The 19,747-nt window shown below is 40.0% G+C and overlaps 1 protein-coding gene across 7 annotated transcripts; it reads left to right on the top strand.

Moving 5' to 3' along the window:
• Positions 1–991: 991 nt before the first annotated feature.
• On the top strand, positions 992–17,354 carry GHITM (growth hormone inducible transmembrane protein). Of its 7 annotated transcripts, none has more exon segments than NM_001244382.2 (9): positions 992–1,210; positions 2,483–2,647; positions 4,063–4,162; positions 4,722–4,833; positions 5,545–5,686; positions 10,086–10,194; positions 12,371–12,559; positions 13,362–13,533; positions 15,982–17,354. In NM_001244382.2, coding segments are annotated over 8 exon segments (1,038 nt in total). In that variant the 5' UTR covers positions 992–1,210; positions 2,483–2,518; the 3' UTR covers positions 16,067–17,354.
• The last annotated feature ends 2,393 nt before the right edge of the window (positions 17,355–19,747 follow it).

Raw genomic sequence — 19,747 nt, forward strand, 5'->3', positions numbered from 1 at the left:
CTTTTATTACCCACATAAAACGCAAACCTTTATGTTTGTCAAGATTTACACGGTTAGGGGATTATCGTAAATCACAATTAACAATAGCTTAGGAGATGAGGTTCATGAATTTTATATGTTGTTATAAATTATCTAAATAGAGCCCCTCTAGGGTTTACCCAGCTTTATTTTCCTTCTCAGTACTTATCACTAACAAACATTTTGTCTAGTTTTTGTCTCCACTAGAAAGTAAATGCCTTAAGGGCAAGGGCTTTGTTTTGCAAAAACAATGGTACAATTTGTCTTTTATTTGGAGTACAGAGCTTGGTATAAAGTGAGCCTCAGTAAATATTGTTTAATGGGTAAATGATCACGATTGGGGTAAAAAAAAAAAAAACCTCCTGTAGCCAAAAAAAATGGCTTTTTACATTACAAATTACAGGCATATGAATAATTCTCAGAATAACACTGGGTAACAGGCAGAGCTTGTTGCATCAACCCTATTATAACAAGTATTCAGTGAACCTTGAGAATGTGTCCTGGGGAAGTCACAGAGCAATTTAAAAAACTCCTAAAACCGGGCTAGGTCGCTCTCTGACCTCGCATGACTCAGACTCTTGCAGATTTCACTTCAGACCTAATAAACCGGTTGGCTCCGGTCTGAGACAGCCACAATTGGCACACTATCTCCGGATATATTTTTGAGAAGGGCACAAAAAAGTTGACAAAACGAAAGAAAATGGGCGACAGAATAAGTTTTAATTCTTAAACTACCCTCTTTCAATTTAAAAATAATTTTTGTAACTGCCGCAAGTGAAATGATGCGACAAAGATGAAGACCCGCTACCCATAGCTAAGATGGCTGAAATGCCTTCTCTGCCCAAACCCACAATGGAAGTTGTGACGCTTCCAGCAATTCTCCATTGGCCCCACCCCTCCAGCCCGGAACCCCTCCTCCATAATTGTGCCGCCCCTCCGTTAGGCCTCCGCTCATGATTGGCTATCTGTAGTGTTTGCGGCTTCTCCGGATGTTGCGTCACTGTGAGCAAAAGGGACTGCGCTCAAAGTCCGTAAGGGGTGGGCGGAGGGGTTAGGAGGTGTGCGCGGTTGACTTCCGCCGGCGAAAGGGAACTGCGCGCTTGAGGTGACAAGGGACTGAGGTACGGCTCCCCTGGGCGACAGTCACCGCGATCCACCGTGCTACTGGTTGCCGGCCCGGCGGGGCCTCTGGGTGCGTCTCCGAGGGCTGGAGGCAGCGGCGCAGCGGGTTGCGTCACAGCCTGGTGGCGCGTCAGGGTCATACTGCAGGTGACCGGGTGGATGGACGTAGCGGCTGTGGGGCCTGGGGTGGGCAGGCAGGGGCTCGTCCTCTCTGCTGTCTTCTCCCTGGGCAACGAGGTGCTGAATCATCCCCGGGGCTGGGCCACCACCCTGGTAGATAAGGGGATGCCTGAGACGAGAGTTTTGTAGAGTCGTACGTTGACTTTGGAAGGCTGGAGTCTTGATCTGGGTAAACTGTCTTAGGGGACGAGGTGCTCATCAAATGTGCACAGAAGCTTACGGGATCGGTAGTATTTTACTCATTTTGTAGCTAAGGAACTTTATTCTCGGAGATCAAACACTCTCACGAGGCCACTTCTAGCATGTGGCAGAAGCAGAATTGCCACCCTGGGGGCCACTCTGTCTGATCAGGCCCTCAGATGTGTTGAGGATTGAGAGGCACTGCCCCTTTAGGCGAGGTGATGTAATGCCGTGAAAGTGCTGGAATGACTCGGTGTTTTCCCGAAGGATAGGTGTCCAGTTTTGTACATCCCTCGTAGATCCAGTGACAGAGCTGGAAGTACACTCAGATAAGTATTTTAAAGAAAGGATTCTTAGCTTTTGGAGTGCTAGCTAGAATATGTATTACTGTGGCCTGTTCCTAGGAGTTAAATCATCAGGATCAGAGTTAGACCCAAGTGTCTACATTTTTAAGATATGTCCCAGGATTCAGTACCTTGAACATTCTTATATCATGTTTTGAAGGGAAGTAGTATTTGGCATGTTTGATTTCTTCTGATGTCTTATAGCCCTGCAATATAGTATGACCTTGAAGAGCTGTCATCTTTTTCCTGGAAGACATTTTTCCTCTGCTCAGAAGTTGTTCTAGCATTCTTGTACATTTTCTTGTTGAATGTTGGTATAAATTTTAAGCCAAAACCACATTTATAAACTCCATCACACACCTTGTAATTCTTCTAAGATATAAACATCCATTCTGTACTAGACACATAATTTAAACAAGAATCATTTGTTTTATTATTGTTCCTGTTGGGATTTAAGCCTATTTTGGTGATCCATCCCAAACCAGTTTTGTAGGATGAATTTCTTAAACTAACAAGGGACAAGCAGAGTATTCATCATTTCATCTTTTCTACTAGGAGATGATTGGCTCTTCTTGTCTCTAGGTTGTCTGTGTCCTTCCTTAGGTAATGGGTTATTTTTTGTCTCTGTCTCTAACTAGCATTTCAGATCTGCCTGGTAAACCTGGTGTGCCACCATGCTGGCGGCAAGACTCGTGTGTCTCCGGACTCTACCCTCCAGAGTTTTCCATCCAACTTTCACCAAGGCCTCCCCTGTTGTGAAGAATTCCATCACAAAGAATCAATGGCTTTTAACACCCAGCAGGGTAAAGATAATCTGACTTTGGAGTTCCAGTCTGGTATCCATGAGGACTTGGGTTTGATCCCTGGCCTTGCTCAGTGGGTTAAGGACCTCTGGTGTAGGTCACAGACATGGCTCAGATCTGGTGTTGCTGTGGCTGTGGTGTAGGCTGGCAGCTGCAGCTCCACTTTGACCCCTAGACTGTGGCATATGGAACCTCCATGTGCCACAGATGCAGGCCTAAAAAGACAAAAGACAAAAAAAAAAGATAGTCTTGACTTTTTTTTCCTTTTAAGGGCACCCCAAGACATATGGAAGTGGAAGTTTCCAGGCTAGGGGCTGGTGAATCAGAGCTGCAGCCGCTAGCCTACACCATAGGCACAGCAAAACAGCCCAGGTCCAAGCTGCATCTGTGACCTGCACCACAGATCACGGCAATGCCAGATCTCTGACCCACTTGGCCAGGGATCCAACCCACATCTTTGTTTCCACTGTGCCACAACAGGAACTCCAAACTATTTTTATATTGTCTCTCTCTGTCCATGCCACAGGGACCATTTTTTGAAAGTGTGAAGCTCCCTATTATACCATTCAGTATTTATTGAAACAGCCCTGATAATGTCCCAGATCAGCTGCTTCTCCCCATTAGTTTTCTATCATTCTGTTCCATCCTTATATGAAAAAGAACTCCTATAACTTCTCTTTTGGAGTTTCTCATTGAGAGACTTTAGAGTAATTTGTGAGGGATTGAGAGCTATACAGTAACACAAAGAGGTGGTGGAATCTATTGTCAAAAGCTTTAGAACCCAGGAATATTACCAGTTGACCAATAACTTATTAATAAGTTACTAAATATGTCATTTCAGCTCTTGTTGAGAGAGTAGTAAAATAAAATCTGTCAGGTTAAAGAGAATCCATGTCAAAAGATTTTTGCTCTAGCATTCAGATTAGGAGCATAAATTTTGAAATGTGATGTGCATAAGAAAATATACAGAAACTAGAAGAGAAATAAATTAACTATTGGAAAAGAGCTAAAATAGAAGTAGTTTTTCCTCCCTTTGGCTCTATGTTAAAGGAAAGATTGAGCCCATTTCCCAGATGAAAAAAATGTAGCTAATACTTACTGAATGCATATTTCTAGAAGTTAGTGTTTAAAATATAGTAATTATAAAGATATAAATAAAATTTGTAAATTATGAAATAATTCTGAAGCTTAAACTAAGAAATTAGGTTGTAATGAATTAGTGAATAACTTCGAAGATAGAGCACAGGTAGGGTCTACGTTTAATTTTTTAAGATTATCTAACATACTTTAATAGTGAAATTATATACATAGTACCAAGTTATTTTATGTAGTTTTCTAGTGTGACGGGATCTTCTGTTTTATTTTATTGCTAACATTCTGTTTTGGTGTGGGTGGTCTGTTTTCATGTAAATCAGGAATATGCTACCAAGACAAGAATTGGGATCCGCCGTGGGAAAACTGGCCAAGAACTCAAGGAGGCAGCTTTGGAACCATCAGTGGAAAAAATATTTAAGAGTATGTGGCAGCCTTTAGTTTTTAAACTGGTGTTTTAAGAGGTCCATGAACAGCCTCCTTAAAGAAAATGCAAACATGTATATATGTGCATTTTGTGAGGAAAAAAAGGCAATTATTCTCAGGGATCTGATGACACTGAAAAGATTATACTTCAGAGTGGGTTTAGTGGTTCCCAGTCATATTTCTTCCAGAAAAATTTTTATTTTCACCCTTTTTAAAAAGGATTGTTAATTAAAATGCCATGATCTGGAAGGTACAGTCCATTAATTAAGTTTATTTGAAGTTGCATAGTCTTCCTTCAAGCGTAATACTTGTGTATGTTTCAGGTCAAGAGTAAATGACTAAAATATAGATGTTAATAAAGACCTGGCTGTTCAAGAAAAGTGTCTTAAGAACACACCCCAGCCTCTTATGAATAAAATAACATATATCGCAGAAGTACCCTACATCTATAGATCCACTGTCTCCTCAGATTTTGTTGGAGTCAAATTAAAGACTAGGTCTGATCATTTTTGTCAAGACAACAATGTTAACATGCATTTCCTCTTGTGTTCTGCAGTTGATCAGATGGGAAGATGGTTTATTGCTGGAGGGGCTGCTGTTGGTCTTGGAGCGCTATGCTACTATGGCTTGGGAATGTCTAATGAGATTGGAGCTATTGAAAAGGCCATGTAAGTAAAGTATTCTGAAACAGTTCTAGTCTTAAAGGTTCCAATTTTCTTCTCTTCCTTTTTTTTTTTTTTTTTTGTTGTTGTTGTTGCTATCTCTTGGGCCGCTTCCGCGGCATATGGAGGTTCCCAGGCTAGGGGTTGAATCGGAGCTGTAGCCACCGGCCTACGCCAGAGCCACAACAACGCGGGATCCGAGCCGCGTCTGCAACCTACACCACAGCTCACGGCAACGCCTGATCGTTAACCCACTGAGCAAGGGCAGGGACCGAACCCGCAACCTCATGGTTCCTAGTCGGATTCGTTAACCACTGCGCCACGACGGGAACTCCTTCTCTTCCTTTTTAATCTTTTGCCAGTTTTGGAGTGTTTTATGTCTAGTGTTTCAATTGCGTAAAAATATACATGAATAAAAATAGAATCTTTTATTTCTTTGGCATGTATTTATTAAAACTTAATAAATAAAAATCTTTTACCAAAGTTAGTAATATGTGTTTAAGCACGGAGAAAATGTTTTATGTATGTGCCAAGGGCTTATGTTTTTATATTACTTAATTTTTATGATAACTCCAACATATTCATCATTATTTTCATGATAATGTTATAAGATTTAGAGCAATAAAGTAATATTCTCAAGGTCTCCCAATTAGTAAATGATGCAACCAAAATTCACATTCATAACTCTGTAAGTTGATCGTGTTGTGTTTCTTACAGAATTTGGCCTCAGTATGTGAAAGATAGAATTCATTCAACTTATATGTACTTAGCAGGAAGTATTGGTTTAACAGCTATGTCTGCTCTGGCAGTGAGCAGAACTCCTGCTCTCATGAACTTCATGATGAAAGGCTCTTGGGTGGTAAGTCAGCTTGTTTTTGTTTTCCTTTTCCACGAAATACCAACAGGTTAGATGAAAACTATTGGAAGGGTATTAAATGGAAAGAATACCTTACTATATTAACAAATTTTTGTTCAAATTAGTATACAACTTGTTAGTGCAGCTGAAACAAAGTAGGAGGTACATTCTGAGGTAAGTCAGCTATTATTCCATGTTGAACGTGTCTCTTTTTTTTTTTTTTTTTTTTTTTTTTTTAGGGCCACACCCACGGCATATGGAGGTTTCCAGGCTAGGGGTCTAATCGGAGCTGTAGCTGCCGGCCTCCACCAGAGTCACAGCAACGCGGGATCCAAGCCACGTCTGCAACCTACACCACAGCTCACGGCAACACTGGATCCTTGACCCACTGAACGAGGCCAGGGATTTAACCTGCAACATCATGGTTCCTAGTCAGATTTGTTTCCCCTGTGCCACAGTGGGAACTCCTGAACATGTCTTTTAATAGCAGTAAAGGTTGGAGTTCCCATCGTGGCTCAGCAGAAATGAATCTAACTAGCATCCATAGGGATGCAGGTTTGATCCCCAGCCTTGCTCACTGGGTTCAGGATCCAGTGCCACTGTGAGCTGTGGTATAGGTTGAAGATTCGGCTCGGATCTGGCATTGCTGTGGCTGTGGCATAGGCTGACAGCTATAGCTCTGATTTGACCCCTAGCCTGGGAACCATGTGCAGAAGAAGCGGCCCTAAAAAGACCAAAAAAAAAAAAAAATAGCGGCAAAGGTGTTGAACCCAGACCTGCAGGAACATCCTACTTATTCAGCAGCAAATATCAAACAGGCTCTATTTTATAGTAATTAACTAAAAAATAAGGCAGATGAAAATCCATCTTAAAGGTCAGTGTAAAATAGCTTTCACTAAAACCCAAGTACTCTATACTAGTGAACAGAATAGTACTGCCACTATTCTGAACTTTCCTGCCCCTGTATAAGGTTTTATATTCAGTGAGAGTTTCTTGAGCACCTGTTGTTTTGCTAAATACCAAAAAATAATTTCAAATGTGGTACCCATTTTTCTTCTATCTGGTTCAAGAGATGATGAATTAGAGTATGCGATAAAGAATATGCAGTAAAAATTGAAAATGTAAAATCAGTGAAAAGACAGTTTTTGGCGTGGACTAGTAGGAAAGTTCCATGAAGGAGACATTGGTTTCATCAGGGCTGTTGAAGGCCAGCATTTTTTATTGTAGTGCCAGTAGGGCAATAAACATGGTAATCCAGATTTGCAAAACAGCTTGGACAGAGAAGAGAAGCCACCATTAAAAGACTTTACGATCCCATTGGGGTGAAGTTCAGGTGTTTGAGGTCTGGAGTGTGAAGGTGACACAATGAAAAAGGGTGCGTTTGATTGCCAAGCTGAGGAGAGTGCCTGAGAAGTCAGAAGTCAGAGGCTCTTGCAGATGCTGAAAAAGCAAGAGTGTGATTTGCATTTGAGCCTTAAGAGTTTTTTTGTTTGTTTTTCCCTCTCACTATTTTAGGGCCGAATCTATGGCATATGGAGGTTCCAGGCTAGGGGTTGAATTGGAGCTACAGCCGTCACCCTACAAAACAGCCACAGCAATGTGGGATCCAAGCTTTGTCTGTGACCTTCCCCACAGCTCATGGCAATGCTGGATCCTTAACCCACTGATCGAGGCCAGGGATTGAACTAGCATCCTCATGGATTGTAGTTGGGTTCATTAACTGCTCAGCCATGAAAGGAACTCCTGAGCCTTGAGTTCCCATCGTGGTACAGCGGAAACGAATCTGACTAGGAACCATAAGGTTGTGGGTTTGATCCCTGGCCTCACTCAGTAGATTCAGGATCCAACGTTGCTGTGAGCTGTGGTGTAGGTTGCAGACTCGGCTCACCTCTGGCATTGCTGTGGCTCTGGGGTAGGCCAGTGGCTACAGCTCCGATTAGTCCCCTAGCCTGGGAATCTCCATATGCCTCAGGCGCAGCCCTAAAAGGACAAAAGACAAAAAAAAAAAAAAAAGTTAATGAGGAAGAGACAAGCCAGCTGTGCCAGCTGTGCGCCAGCTGTGCCTTTTCCGGGTCTGAAATAGTGGATGGTTAAGATGCAGACTGGAGCAATAAAATGTGAGACGGAAGGGAAGAGGAGATAGAGTTTATATAATACAGATTTCCCATAGTAAATTCCCACCAATTCCTGCCATGGGTAATCCAAATCTGTAATGTTTGTAAGGAGGACCTTTTGCAGTTTTGCAGCCATTTGGACACTTCAGTATGAGGGTCTTGCTTCTTAAATGGTGTCATGCATCCTCTAGCAATTCTTTTGTAATAAAGCAAACATGAAAGATTAAAATATACAAAAATTTAGTTATTAAACTAAAACTTCAAGGAAGTTTAGTGCTTAGGCTGTATTCTCTGGTGCATGTGGGCATATGATTAGTCTCACCTGCTATTTGAACTGCTTAAGGAAAATAGTTTAGGAAGCCAGACGGGTGCTACAGAGATGAAGATGAAGCCCTTGGGAGGTGACAGCTATACATACAGGTAATGTCAAAGCTTATACCAAGTGCTTTTGGAACAGTGTAGGTATCTGACATTGCTTGTGGCAGCCAGGGTACCTACCAGAAAAACTTTCCAGACTAGGAGGTAATCCTTAAATATGTCAGCCAGATGGGAATGAGGTATTTTTAGGAACAATAAACAGAATTAAAGAGGCATGGAAGTGGGGCATGTTTGCAGCCTACTAATTCATTGTAGCTGGAGTATACAGTATAGGAAGGTAAACAGCAAAAAATGGACCTGGAACATGAAGGATTTTAAAAGAAAAATATGTAATTGTGTTAAATATCCCAAAAATGCTTTGCACAGAGATAGATGAAGTAGTTTTTAGTAATTATTTCTCCATTGGAAGATGGTAAGGTAGAACCCAGTGTGCTTTTCTGTATTATGAGTGAAGCCTTTCCAATTCTTAGCAAAAACGGCTGATATGTTTACCTGTACTTTACCTCAGAGCTTGACCATTCAGATGTCCATGGGTCAGAGGATAATGCACATGAGTGAGGCAGGCCTGGTGTATCACACTGGATTATTGGCATCTAGAGAAAGCCTTCCCAACTAAAAGTATTCACACAAAATTGATTTTGGGGCGTTCTCATTGTGGCACAGCAGAAATGAATCTAACTAGTATTCCTGAGATTGCGGGTTTGATCCCTGGCCTTGCTCTGTGGGTTAAGGGCCCGGTGTTGCCATGAGCTGTGGTATAGATCACAGACACAGCTCGGATCCTGAGTTACTGTGGCTGTGGCATAGGCTGGCAGCTATAGCTCTGATTTGGCCCCTCGCCTGGGAATTTCCATATTCTTGGGTACAGCCCTAAAAAAAAAAAAAGGAAAAATACTGTTTCTTGAACAGTTGGCCAAACAAAACATCTGCTTTCTGATTCTACCCAAGGGTATAAGTTTGAAATTTCTGCTTTAAATTTCCTGAAGAGATTATCATCTTTATTCCATTTCACATATTTCCTCCTTGTTATACACAAGGAATATTTAAATGTGTAACAGTGGAAATCTATAAGAAAAGAGTTGAGGACCAAGTCAGTGAGAAAGCTGGGAGGAGGGAAACGTAGAATCTTAGTTTTCATCTTTTCCATGTGCCTCTGTTTTTCAAATATGGAATTCAGAACAATGTGCTGTATATATACATGTATGTGTTTTAATTGGTATATCATCACTAATTTTTTAAATTCTCTTGGTACTATATCAAAATAAATACAATTTAAAATAATTACTCTTAAAGGGGCTTTATTATACCTCTGTCTAATAAGAATAAATTTTTTAAAGATGATGGTATTAATCAAAAGCTCAGCTCATTCACTTGAAGTTATCTGCAAAACTTTATATGTATGACATTAGAGGGCGCTCTTGCCAATTTGCCCAAACAAATAATCATAACAATTTTTTTTTTTTTTTTTTTTTTTTTTGTCTTTTTGTCTTTTTCTCTTTTTGCTATTTCTTTGGGCCGCTCCCACAGCATATGGAGGTTCCCAGGCTAGGGGTCGAATCGGAGCTGCAGCCGCTGGCCTACGCCAGAGCCACAGCAACGCGGGATCCGAGCCGCGTCTGCAACCTACACCACAGCTCACGGCAGTGCCGGATTGTTAATCCACTGAGCAAGGGCAGGGACCAAACCCTCAACCTCATGGTTCCTAGTCGGATTCGTTAACCACTGCGCCACGACGGGAACTCCTATCATAACGCTTTTTAATGTGCTAGAAAAAAATGTAGAATTCAGTTCATTATCCTTCATTTTTTAAAACATGGTTTATTGGAGAAACTAACTGAACTTGGAGCTCGGGGGTTTCTACTTTGTTATTGTATAAGAATCGATTTTTCTTAGTAGTACATATCTTTCAGACAATTGGTGCAACCTTTGCAGCCATGATTGGAGCTGGAATGCTGGTACAATCAATATCATATGACCGGAGCCCAGGCCCAAAGCATCTTGCTTGGTTACTACATTCTGGTATGTTCTGTTTTTAAACTGTTATTAAACCTTTTTTGGTGACTCTTCACAATCGTAAATGATATGTACATAATTTAATTAAGCCTCATGTTCACTAAACACAGTTTTCTGCACTTACTCCTGGGTATGTTATTGCCAGACCTCTACTCTGGGAAGTTAATGATTTGTTCTAAGATCGTGAACATCCCCCCACAGTATTACACTTGCCTCCTATGACAGGCTAATACATGCAGAGATTTCCTTTTATGTATTTTATCTAATACAAGAATTTCAGATCTGGTACACATCACTTGAGAGTTGTTCTTGTGTATCTTTAGAAACATGAACCTGGCAATCTCTGCCAGAGAAGGGGGAGATAAGACATGTGAAAGAACAGGAGCAGAGGTTTTTGCAGTGGAGCCACTGGGATATCTGATACAATGAGCTGGGTCACAATTAGATAGTTCTTGGCACAAAGTTACCATGAGCAGGAAGAGGCTGTCCAACCCAACCCTGGTATTGCAGGACACTATGGGGTTTTTTGGCAGGGGTGGGGGTTTTTTTTTGTTTTTTTTGTTTCCTTTTTGTTGTTTTTGTTTGTTTGTTTGTTTTAGGGCCCCACTCACATCGTATGGAGGTGTCCTGGCTAGGGGTTGAAACGTAGCTACAGCTGCTGGCCTACACCGCAGCAACGCTGGATCCTATCCTTATCTGCGACCTATACCACAGCTCACAGCAAAACCGAATTGCTGACCCACAGAGCAAGGCCAGGGATCAAACCTGCATCCTCATGGATACTGATCAGATTCATTCCTGCTGTGCCACAAAGGGAACTCCCAAGGACAGTTTTAATATTCTTTTAGGTGTGTGTAATATTTTATTTAATTATAGAAAAACAGATATTTTAAAGTTTATGTAAAGTGTTTTCCATTTGAGGTATCTATCCTAGGGGCATTCTGCCTCTGGGTAAAGTAAAGAATCAACTAGACGCAAAAACAAAAATACTTCTTAGATATGTGTTCTCTACCACAAAACGAGAAAATTTTAGAAGGATTTCCCTGAAACTTCCAGGGAGACAGACTCTGAAATGTTTTTAACATGGGTTAGTAAATGGAAGTTAGTAAATGATCTGGGGCACTCATGATAATGAATTTCTAGCGTGAAATATGTCATTTACATTCTTCACGTGCTGTCTTTGTTTTGGTGAACATGAGACAGGATGACTTCTCAGCCTTGGTTTTTGAGTCTCTCTTCCATTAAGTCTTAGGTTATTCAACCATAGATATTTTCCATGAGGCTTTACAGGACAAAACCCTTGTGGTTGGGAGGGAGGCGGTCCCAATATTTGCTTCTAATACCAATAACCAGATTTTAAGGAAAAAATTACCTAAAACATAGTATATGCATTTTCTATGAAATTTAATATCTCAGAGTTCCCATTGTGGCTCAACAGGTTAAGAACCTAACACACTGTCCATGAGGATACAGGTTTAATCCCTGGCCTCAGGTGCCAGCCAAAGACTAACTTTGCAAGCAGGTCTTCGTAAAGGTAGCCTTAGGCCTGCCATGTTAACCTTCTTCTGCACAGCATGAATGACATTTTCTTTTCTTTTCAAAATTTTTTTTTTCATCTACCAACTCTGGTTATCTTTTTTTATTTTTATTTTTTAATTTTTTGCTTTTTAGGGCCAGACCTATGGCATATGGAAATTCCCAGGGTAGTGTCTGCCCTTGATGTTCCTACTTTAAGATTAGCGTCATATACTTACCCGTTCCTTTTACTTTGTTCTCTGTCAGCTCAGTAGTTTTGATTTTTAATTTTTTAAGCCTTTTCATCTCAGTCCTTCCATATGTGAGTATTGTTACAAAGACTTGATAAACTCGGATACAAATAGTGAACTACACTGAATTTGACAAAATTACTAAAAATGTAGCTTAGTGTTTCTAGTTGTGAGTTGTGACTGTTTGACTAGGATTAGTGTTACTGTTATGATTTAGAATTTGGACAGGTACAGGTTTTAGTTGTGGAGTTTGAGGGGGGTAATATTACCTAAATATAAGTGGAAAACTTTTTATAATCACCTTTTTTTAAACAAGAAACTAAAATATGTTCAAATGTCATGTGTGTTACAAGAGGCATTTTTCTTTGGGTTGGTTATCTAAGAAATACTTAACTGCCCACTTGCTCTTTCTCCAGGTGTGATGGGTGCGGTGGTGGCTCCTTTGACGATATTAGGGGGGCCTCTTCTCATCAGGGCTGCATGGTACACAGCTGGCATCGTAGGAGGCCTCTCCACTGTGGCCATGTGTGCGCCCAGTGAGAAGTTTCTGAACATGGGAGCACCCCTGGGCGTGGGCCTGGGTCTCGTCTTTGTATCCTCACTGGGTAAGCAACTGGGCCTTGACTTTTGATTCTTCGTTTTATAATGGCCTAAAATCATCTGACATACTCAGGTATCCTAATGGAGAGTATTTAGAAAATGTCATTTTTTTTTAAGTTGGTTTAAAGATATATGCTGTGATGTTCAGTCACCATATCTGTGTACCAGGTAAGACTTGGAGGCCACATCCTGAGAAACAGAATTTATTAAAACACATTTCATTCTTGAGATTAGACCTACCGATAGTGATATTTGTAAGTGGTTTTAATGAACTGATTAAAAATAAGAAGTGGGAAATTTTGTAGTTATAAGTCTATTGAGTGCATTAGCAGAATAGGTCAACTGACTGTGTATGTCTTATAGCTGAAATTGTTATCAAAGCATCACTGATACTCTCTGCTTCCAAAAACAGCAAAAGAAGCAGATTCTTGTGTGCCAAACTATAAACTGAACTGAGAGATGATGATAATAAAGACAGTTATTATAATGATTTTTAAAAGATATGTGCTAATTTGATTGGATTTTCTATTTGGCATCATGGCATACTATTATTATTGGTTTTACCAAATACATCTAAAATGGGAAAGTTGGTCTGGAGAACATGGAAATCGCTCTGATACAAGAGCCTTCCAATAATGTGGGCAAATGACCCATTGCAGGAGTGAGTATAATGGGTTTTTTACTGAATGTATATAAAATTAGATAGTGCACAGATGTTACCTTATGTATTCAGCATGCCAAAAAAAGTAATGCTAATCATAAATCCAGTTACAGAAAAATCTTTTTTTTTTCCCATTTTGATTTCAGGATCTATGTTTCTTCCACCTACCACTGTGGCTGGTGCCACTCTATACTCAGTGGCAATTTACGGTGGATTAGTTCTTTTCAGCATGTTTCTTCTGTATGATACACAGAAAGTAATCAAACGTGCAGAAGTAGTACCAATGTATGGAGTTCAAAAATATGATCCCATCAATTCGTAAGTAGTCTTTAATGTCTTTCCTTTGCTGCATAAGGTCATTTGTGTTTGTTTGGGCCTATTTTGTTTCATGACAATAGGAGTTTCCTAGGGCTGCTGTAACAAATTATATGAACTGGGTGGTTTAAAACAACAGAAATGTATTCTCTTACAGTTCTGGAGGCCAGAAGTTTCAATCAAGGTTTTCGTCAGGTTTGGTCCTTCTGAAGGCTGTAAGGAAGAATCTTATTTATGCCTCTGTCCCAGCTACTCATCCTGGCCAGCCGTGCTAGGCATTTCTTGGCTTGTAGATAATATCACTCTACTCTCTACTTCTGTATTCATGGGATGTTCTCCCTGTGCTCTCTCTCTTCTTATAATGATACCATATTGGATTAAGGCTCACCCCACTCCAGTATCGCCTCATTTTTTTTTCTTTCTTTTTTTTTTTGTCTTTTTGCCATTTCTAGGGCCGCTCCCGCAGCACATGGAGGTTCCCAGGTTAGGGGTCTAATCAGAGCTGTAGCTGTCGGCCTGTACCATAGCCACAGTAACTCGGGATCCAAGCTGCATCTGCACCCTACACCATAGCTCATAGCAACGCCAGATCCTTAACCCACTGAGCAAGGCCAGGGATCGAACCAGCAACCTCATGGTTCCTAGTCAGATTCATTAACACTGAGCCACGACAGGAACTCCAGTATTGGCTCATTTTAATTCACCTCTTAATTATATTTGCAAAGACCCTATTCCCAAATAAGATCACATTCACAGGTACCATGGATTAGGATTTGAACGTACCTTTTGAGTTTAACCTACAACAAGTTTTTTTTACTATTTTGTTTCTGTTTGGTCTAGTCTCTCTCTCTAGTAAACTGTAAACACAAAACACTTGATTATATTGCAGCTAAATATAATAGTTAGGTATGTATTGAATTCACAGTATATTACCTGTTTTTCTAATTGGCCTTAAAATGTCCTTGTTGGGGAGTTCCTGTTGTGGTGCAGTGGAAACAAATCCAGCTGGTATCCATGAGGATATAGGTTCGATCCCTGGCCTCACTCAGTGGATTAAGGATCCAGTGTTGCCGTGAGCTGTGGTGTAGGTCACAGACTTGGTTCGGATCTGCTGTGGCTATGGCTGTGGTGTAAGTGGACAGCTACAGCTCCAGTTTGAACCCTAACCTAGGTACCTCCACATGCTGTAGGTGTGGCCCTAAAACGCCAAAAACAAAAAAAACAAAAAACTTCTTGTTGGTCAATTAACTTTTTTTTCTGTCTTTTTGCCTTTTCTTGAGCCGCTCCCTCAGCATATGGAGGTTCCCAAGCTAGGGGTCTAATCAGAGCAGTAGCTGCCGGCCTGCACCAGAGCCACAGCAATTCGGGATCTGAGCCGCGACTGAGACCTACACCACAGCTCACAGCAACACCAGATCCTTAACCCACTGAGCAAGGCCAGGGATCGAATGCGCAACCTCATCGTTCCTAGTCGGATTCATTAACCACTGAGCCACGACAGGAACTCCTCAATTAACTTTTTTTAGTAGTTTATATTTAACAGATTTTAAAACTGAAGAAAAAAATGTATTAATCAAGTATTATTTTTTGGAAATTATGCATAATTGACTTGGAGTTTTTAATTTTAAAAAAGTCTATTTTATTAAAAATTTTAAACACCTCAAAATTTAATTTTGTGTTAAAAATTGAAAATTCCATTTTGGAGATTCCAACTTTAGCTGATGTCACGTTATATAATAATGTTTTTCCTTTCCTTCTCCCTTTTACCAAAGTATGTTATTTTATTTAAAACAATTTTCTTGAGTTTCCTGATGTCTATCACATTTCTTAATTTATTTTTCTTTTTTAAAAACTTGATGTAATTTTTTTAATGCTGCTAATGGTTACAGATTTGTAGCAGGTTTCTTTGGGGGCAGAAGCAGGGAAGTGTTGACAGAATGTATTATATTTAAAAATGCCAGACTTTGTGTCTAACACGTTTTGGTAAAGGTGTTTCTTTGGTTTGATTTTGATTATTTCATTGTCTGTCACTTATGGTTTTGGGATGGGGTGTTTTTGTTTTTGTTTTTCACAAAATATTATAGTAGAATGCTAGAGTGTACAATGATTTTTAAAACTGCTTGTTAAAATTTTAAAGATTAATCCACCAAAGGAAAATCTTGACAGTTTTCTAGTCCAGTACTTCCTTAATTGGTATCTTTTTTTTAATTTCTATTTTATATACCTAGGACAGATAATCAGGGTTGTGTTTTCTTCTTTCCTATATTAAGAAATGGTTTTGGAGGAGTTTCCTGGTGGGGTAGTGGTTAGGACTTGCCACTCTCACTGTGGCAGCCTGGGTCTAGTTGCTGGCTGCAAGCTGCTGCATGCTGTGGCCAGAACAAACAGAAATAAGTTTTGTCATTGTTACTAGAATTACATCATGTTTAATGGGCATTATTTCTTTTCTAGGATGCTGGGAATCTACATGGATACATTAAACATATTTATGCGAGTTGCCAGTATTCTAGCAACTGGAGGCAACAGAAAGAAGTGAAGTGACTCAGCTTCTGACTTCCTTAATACATCAGATATCTGTCTTGTTAAATAGGAGCAGATATTCATTAAATAGTTTGTGCAAGCAGATTTCATTGAAGTTTAGAAGATAAGAACTTTGTCACCATGCTTCAAATGTTTCAATAATGTGATGCTTCAGGTCTGCTTTTTCTTCTGGAGAATAAATTCAGTAGTTGTCTTCCAAATAGCACACATATTTTCAGTTCTCATGTGTGAGTAATTCTAAAATGCTTTAATGAATGTGAAAACTAAGGTTTATGTTGCAGGAATTTCAGTATTTTATCTATTTTTAAATTTACTTGGTTAAGTGAAATCATGTACCTGCATTTTTTTTTTTTTTTGAATGTGGAAGATTAACAAGTAATATCATAAGTAACAGAGGGGGTTGATAAAGGGACCAAAGAGAAGTAAAGGGTCACCTGCAGTTTTTCTTTGAATACTTAGAACGTAGTACTTGTGTAACTGGTGAGCCATTGAGGGGGTTTAGATGTTTGGAAACAAGACACCACAGTACATCTGCTCAACTTTGCAGAAGCATTGAGCAGAAAACAAAGACAGGTGGTTCTTTCTCCTGCTCTCCCTTCTCAGGGTTCTCCTTACAGTATAGATGTGATCATGTCTGGCTTCTCCTTGTTTGACATTGTTAGGAGAGTCCAGGATGTTAACCATATCAAGAGTTTCTGTTGTAGAATATATATCACATGTGTGTGTGAGTCTTACTTTTGAATTGTCAAAATATATAGGATAAAATAATCAGAGCATGAAAATTGTTGCACTTTTAAGTATACAAACAATATGCATAATTGCTGAATATTTTTGCATATTGAAATGTTTAAAGGAGTACATGCTTCCCTTTCTTATCTCTTCAGGCTTTAAAGTGCTAATCAGGAAAGCCTATTTGAGGTTTTTCCCCTCAGATTTGGTGTTTTGGATTCCCTCTCAGAAGAATCACTTAAAAAAGGAAAGCAAAGCAAGGCTTTTTTAATGAATATGTATCAATCAAAAATGTAACAGAGAAAATGGCATTCTTAGAGTTTCCCCTAGCAGAGCTTTCCTTCTCTATCCATAGACCATTATTTTGCCATTTGTAAGTTTTTGATACAGAAGAGTTATTTTTGGAAGTCCTTATAAATGAAATAAGTGTATGGTTTCAAGATGGTTGATGTTTTTGATATTTATTGAAGCAATCCAGAAATAACTATTCTAACCATCTCAAGTTACAGAGGAAGCTTATTTCTGAAATAATAAAGATTCCAGCCAGATGGTGATTGGTCTGTAATTTTTCTAGCTGAGCCATATGCATACCATTGAGTAAGCAGTTTGTTCAAGAAAGAAACTTATTCTCATTGATGTAGTATACAGAGTATAGTATGATTATGACTGTGGTACTTATAGCTAGACTGCATTTATTTGAGCCCCCAACTTTTCCACTTATTCCTTATGTGACCTTGGGCAATTTACTTAACCTCTCTGTGCCCATTTTCTCATCTGTAAAATGAAGATGGTAATAGAACCTACCTCACTGAGTTAAGGCGAAATGTTCAGGTACTTAGTAAGCACTTTAAAACTTTTTAATCTGTTTTAGCTGCTGTTGCTGGCTTGTTTTGAAGGGTGTTTCCTAAGAAAGATCTGTAAATCATGTTTTTTTTTTCTTCTCAACCTTAGTCCTGATACAGTGTGTGACCTTAAAGTGAAATCTTAAAGGTCCTATTGTTGCCGGTCACTTTTTAGTTTATTATATTTTTTTGGTTCTTTTAGGCCCACATCCGCGGTATGTGTAGGTTCCCAGGCCAAGAACTGTATCGGAGCTGTAGCTGCTGGCCTACGCCATAGCCACAGCAACTCGGGGTCCAAGCTGAGTCTGCAGCCTGCACCACAGCTCAGAGCAAGGCCTTAACCCACTGAGCAAGGCCGAGGATTGAACCTTCGTCCTCATGGATGCTAGTCAGATTTGTTTCTGCTGAGCCATGGCTGGAACTCCTGTCAATCACATTTTAGAACCCAAAGTATATATCCTTATATTTGGATGGTATCATACACAATGCAGAATGATGTTATTTCAACAATGGGTATCAGACAGAGATCTATCTAGAAAATCAAGGGGTTTTTTTTTTAATCACTATTTTATTATAGCACTTGACTTCGGGTTTTTCTAAGATAAGACTTAGATAAGACTTTTCAGTATAAAAAGTGAGTTTGTTTTGTTTGTTTTGCTTTCTAGGGCCACATCTGTGGCATATGGAAGTTCCCAAGCTAGGGGTCTAATCGGAGCTATAGCCACTGGCCTGTACCAACAGCCATAGCCACACTAGATCCAGGCCCTGTCTGTGACCTACTCCACGGCAACGCCAGATCCTTAACCCACTGAGTGAAGCCAGGGATTGAACCATGACGGGAACTCCCTAAAATGTGAGTTATATATGGTGGAGGATAATGTGAGGAAAAGTGTGTGTGTGTGAGAGAGAGAGACTGGGTCACTTTGCTGTACAGTAGAAAGTTGACAGAACACTGTAAGCCAACTATAATGGAAAAAATAAAAATCATTAAAAAATTAAAGATGTAATAGAAGACAAAGATCAAAGATGAGCAGAATAAGGTTTGTTATAAATCACTTAGATTGGCAGTTATGATGCAATATGAAAAAATGGTAAACTTTTCAGCATAGCAATAAAAGTTCTTATAACTCTAAAAAAAGTGAGTAATATGTGAATATATATGAATTAAAATATAATAGATATAGGAGGTCCCATCATGGTACAGCAGAAACTAATCTGACTAGCATCCATGAGGATCCGGGTTCCATCCCTGGCCTTGCTCAGGGGGTTAAGGATCCGGTGTTGGTGTGAGCCGTGGTGTAGGTCACAGACACGGCTCAGATCCCGTGTTGATGTGGCTGTGGCCTAGGCTGGCAGATGTAACTCCAATTTGACCCCTAGCCTGGGAACCTCCATATGCCACAAGTGTGGCCCTTAAAATAATAGTAATAGATATAAAATGATAACCAAAAAAATCACTAGTTCCCTGGCTCCTGTTGACACACCACTGGGTGTTTTTTCCTCGCATCACTCATAGGGAAGAGTGAAGGCCTACAAATTGATAGGCTTTAGGGGAAAAAAATCCATTTCTCATTTTCTAAAATGTCATCTGAACTGTTAAAGGATAACTGAGATACGTGGTTAAAGATAATCAGACAGAGTTCCCCACTGGCTCACCGGGATAAGGATCCAACATTGTCATTGCTATGGCTCTGGTTACTGCTGTGGCATGGGGTCAGTCCCTGGCCCAGGAACTTCCTCATGCCACGGGTGCAGCCAAAAAAAAGATTTCGCACGTGAAATAAAGGCCCATTTGGTTTGCTTAGACTGGTATCCAAGGAACATTCATTCAGAGAACACGAGTGTAGCAGGCACCAGGCTTAACTGGACCGGGGGGGGTGGGGGGAGACAATAAGGAATAGAAATTGCCATAGCACCTCATGTAAATACAACCATAGTCTTGTAGTTAGTGTCATAAGAGAAGTGAACAGAGTAAATTTCCAAGGTGTCCAAGGAGGAAGTCTTTAAGTGTAAACAGTTACAGCACATAAAACAGGTAACGAGGCCCTTTTATACCCCAAAAGTGTGGTGGAGGAGGAGAGACAGGAAAGCAAGATAGATGACAA

This window comes from Sus scrofa, chromosome 14 (genome assembly GCF_054392235.1).
Source record: "Sus scrofa isolate SSC_HxYL_T2T_F1_AM1 chromosome 14, Sscrofa_HxYL_maternal_Yorkshire_Landrace_v2.0, whole genome shotgun sequence".
NCBI classification, from domain to species: domain Eukaryota; kingdom Metazoa; phylum Chordata; class Mammalia; order Artiodactyla; family Suidae; genus Sus; species Sus scrofa.

Bases quoted from the DNA above. Each gene is read 5' to 3' on its own strand.
- GHITM (XM_005671152.4), top strand. From the start codon at position 2,519: ATGCTGGCGGCAAGACTCGTGTGTCTCCGGACTCTACCCTCCAGAGTT. The intron at 4,163-4,721 runs GTATGTGGCAGC...TGTGTTCTGCAG, and splicing joins AGTGGAAAAAATATTTAAGA to TTGATCAGATGGGAAGATGG. The intron at 5,687-10,085 runs GTAAGTCAGCTT...CATATCTTTCAG, and splicing joins TGATGAAAGGCTCTTGGGTG to ACAATTGGTGCAACCTTTGC.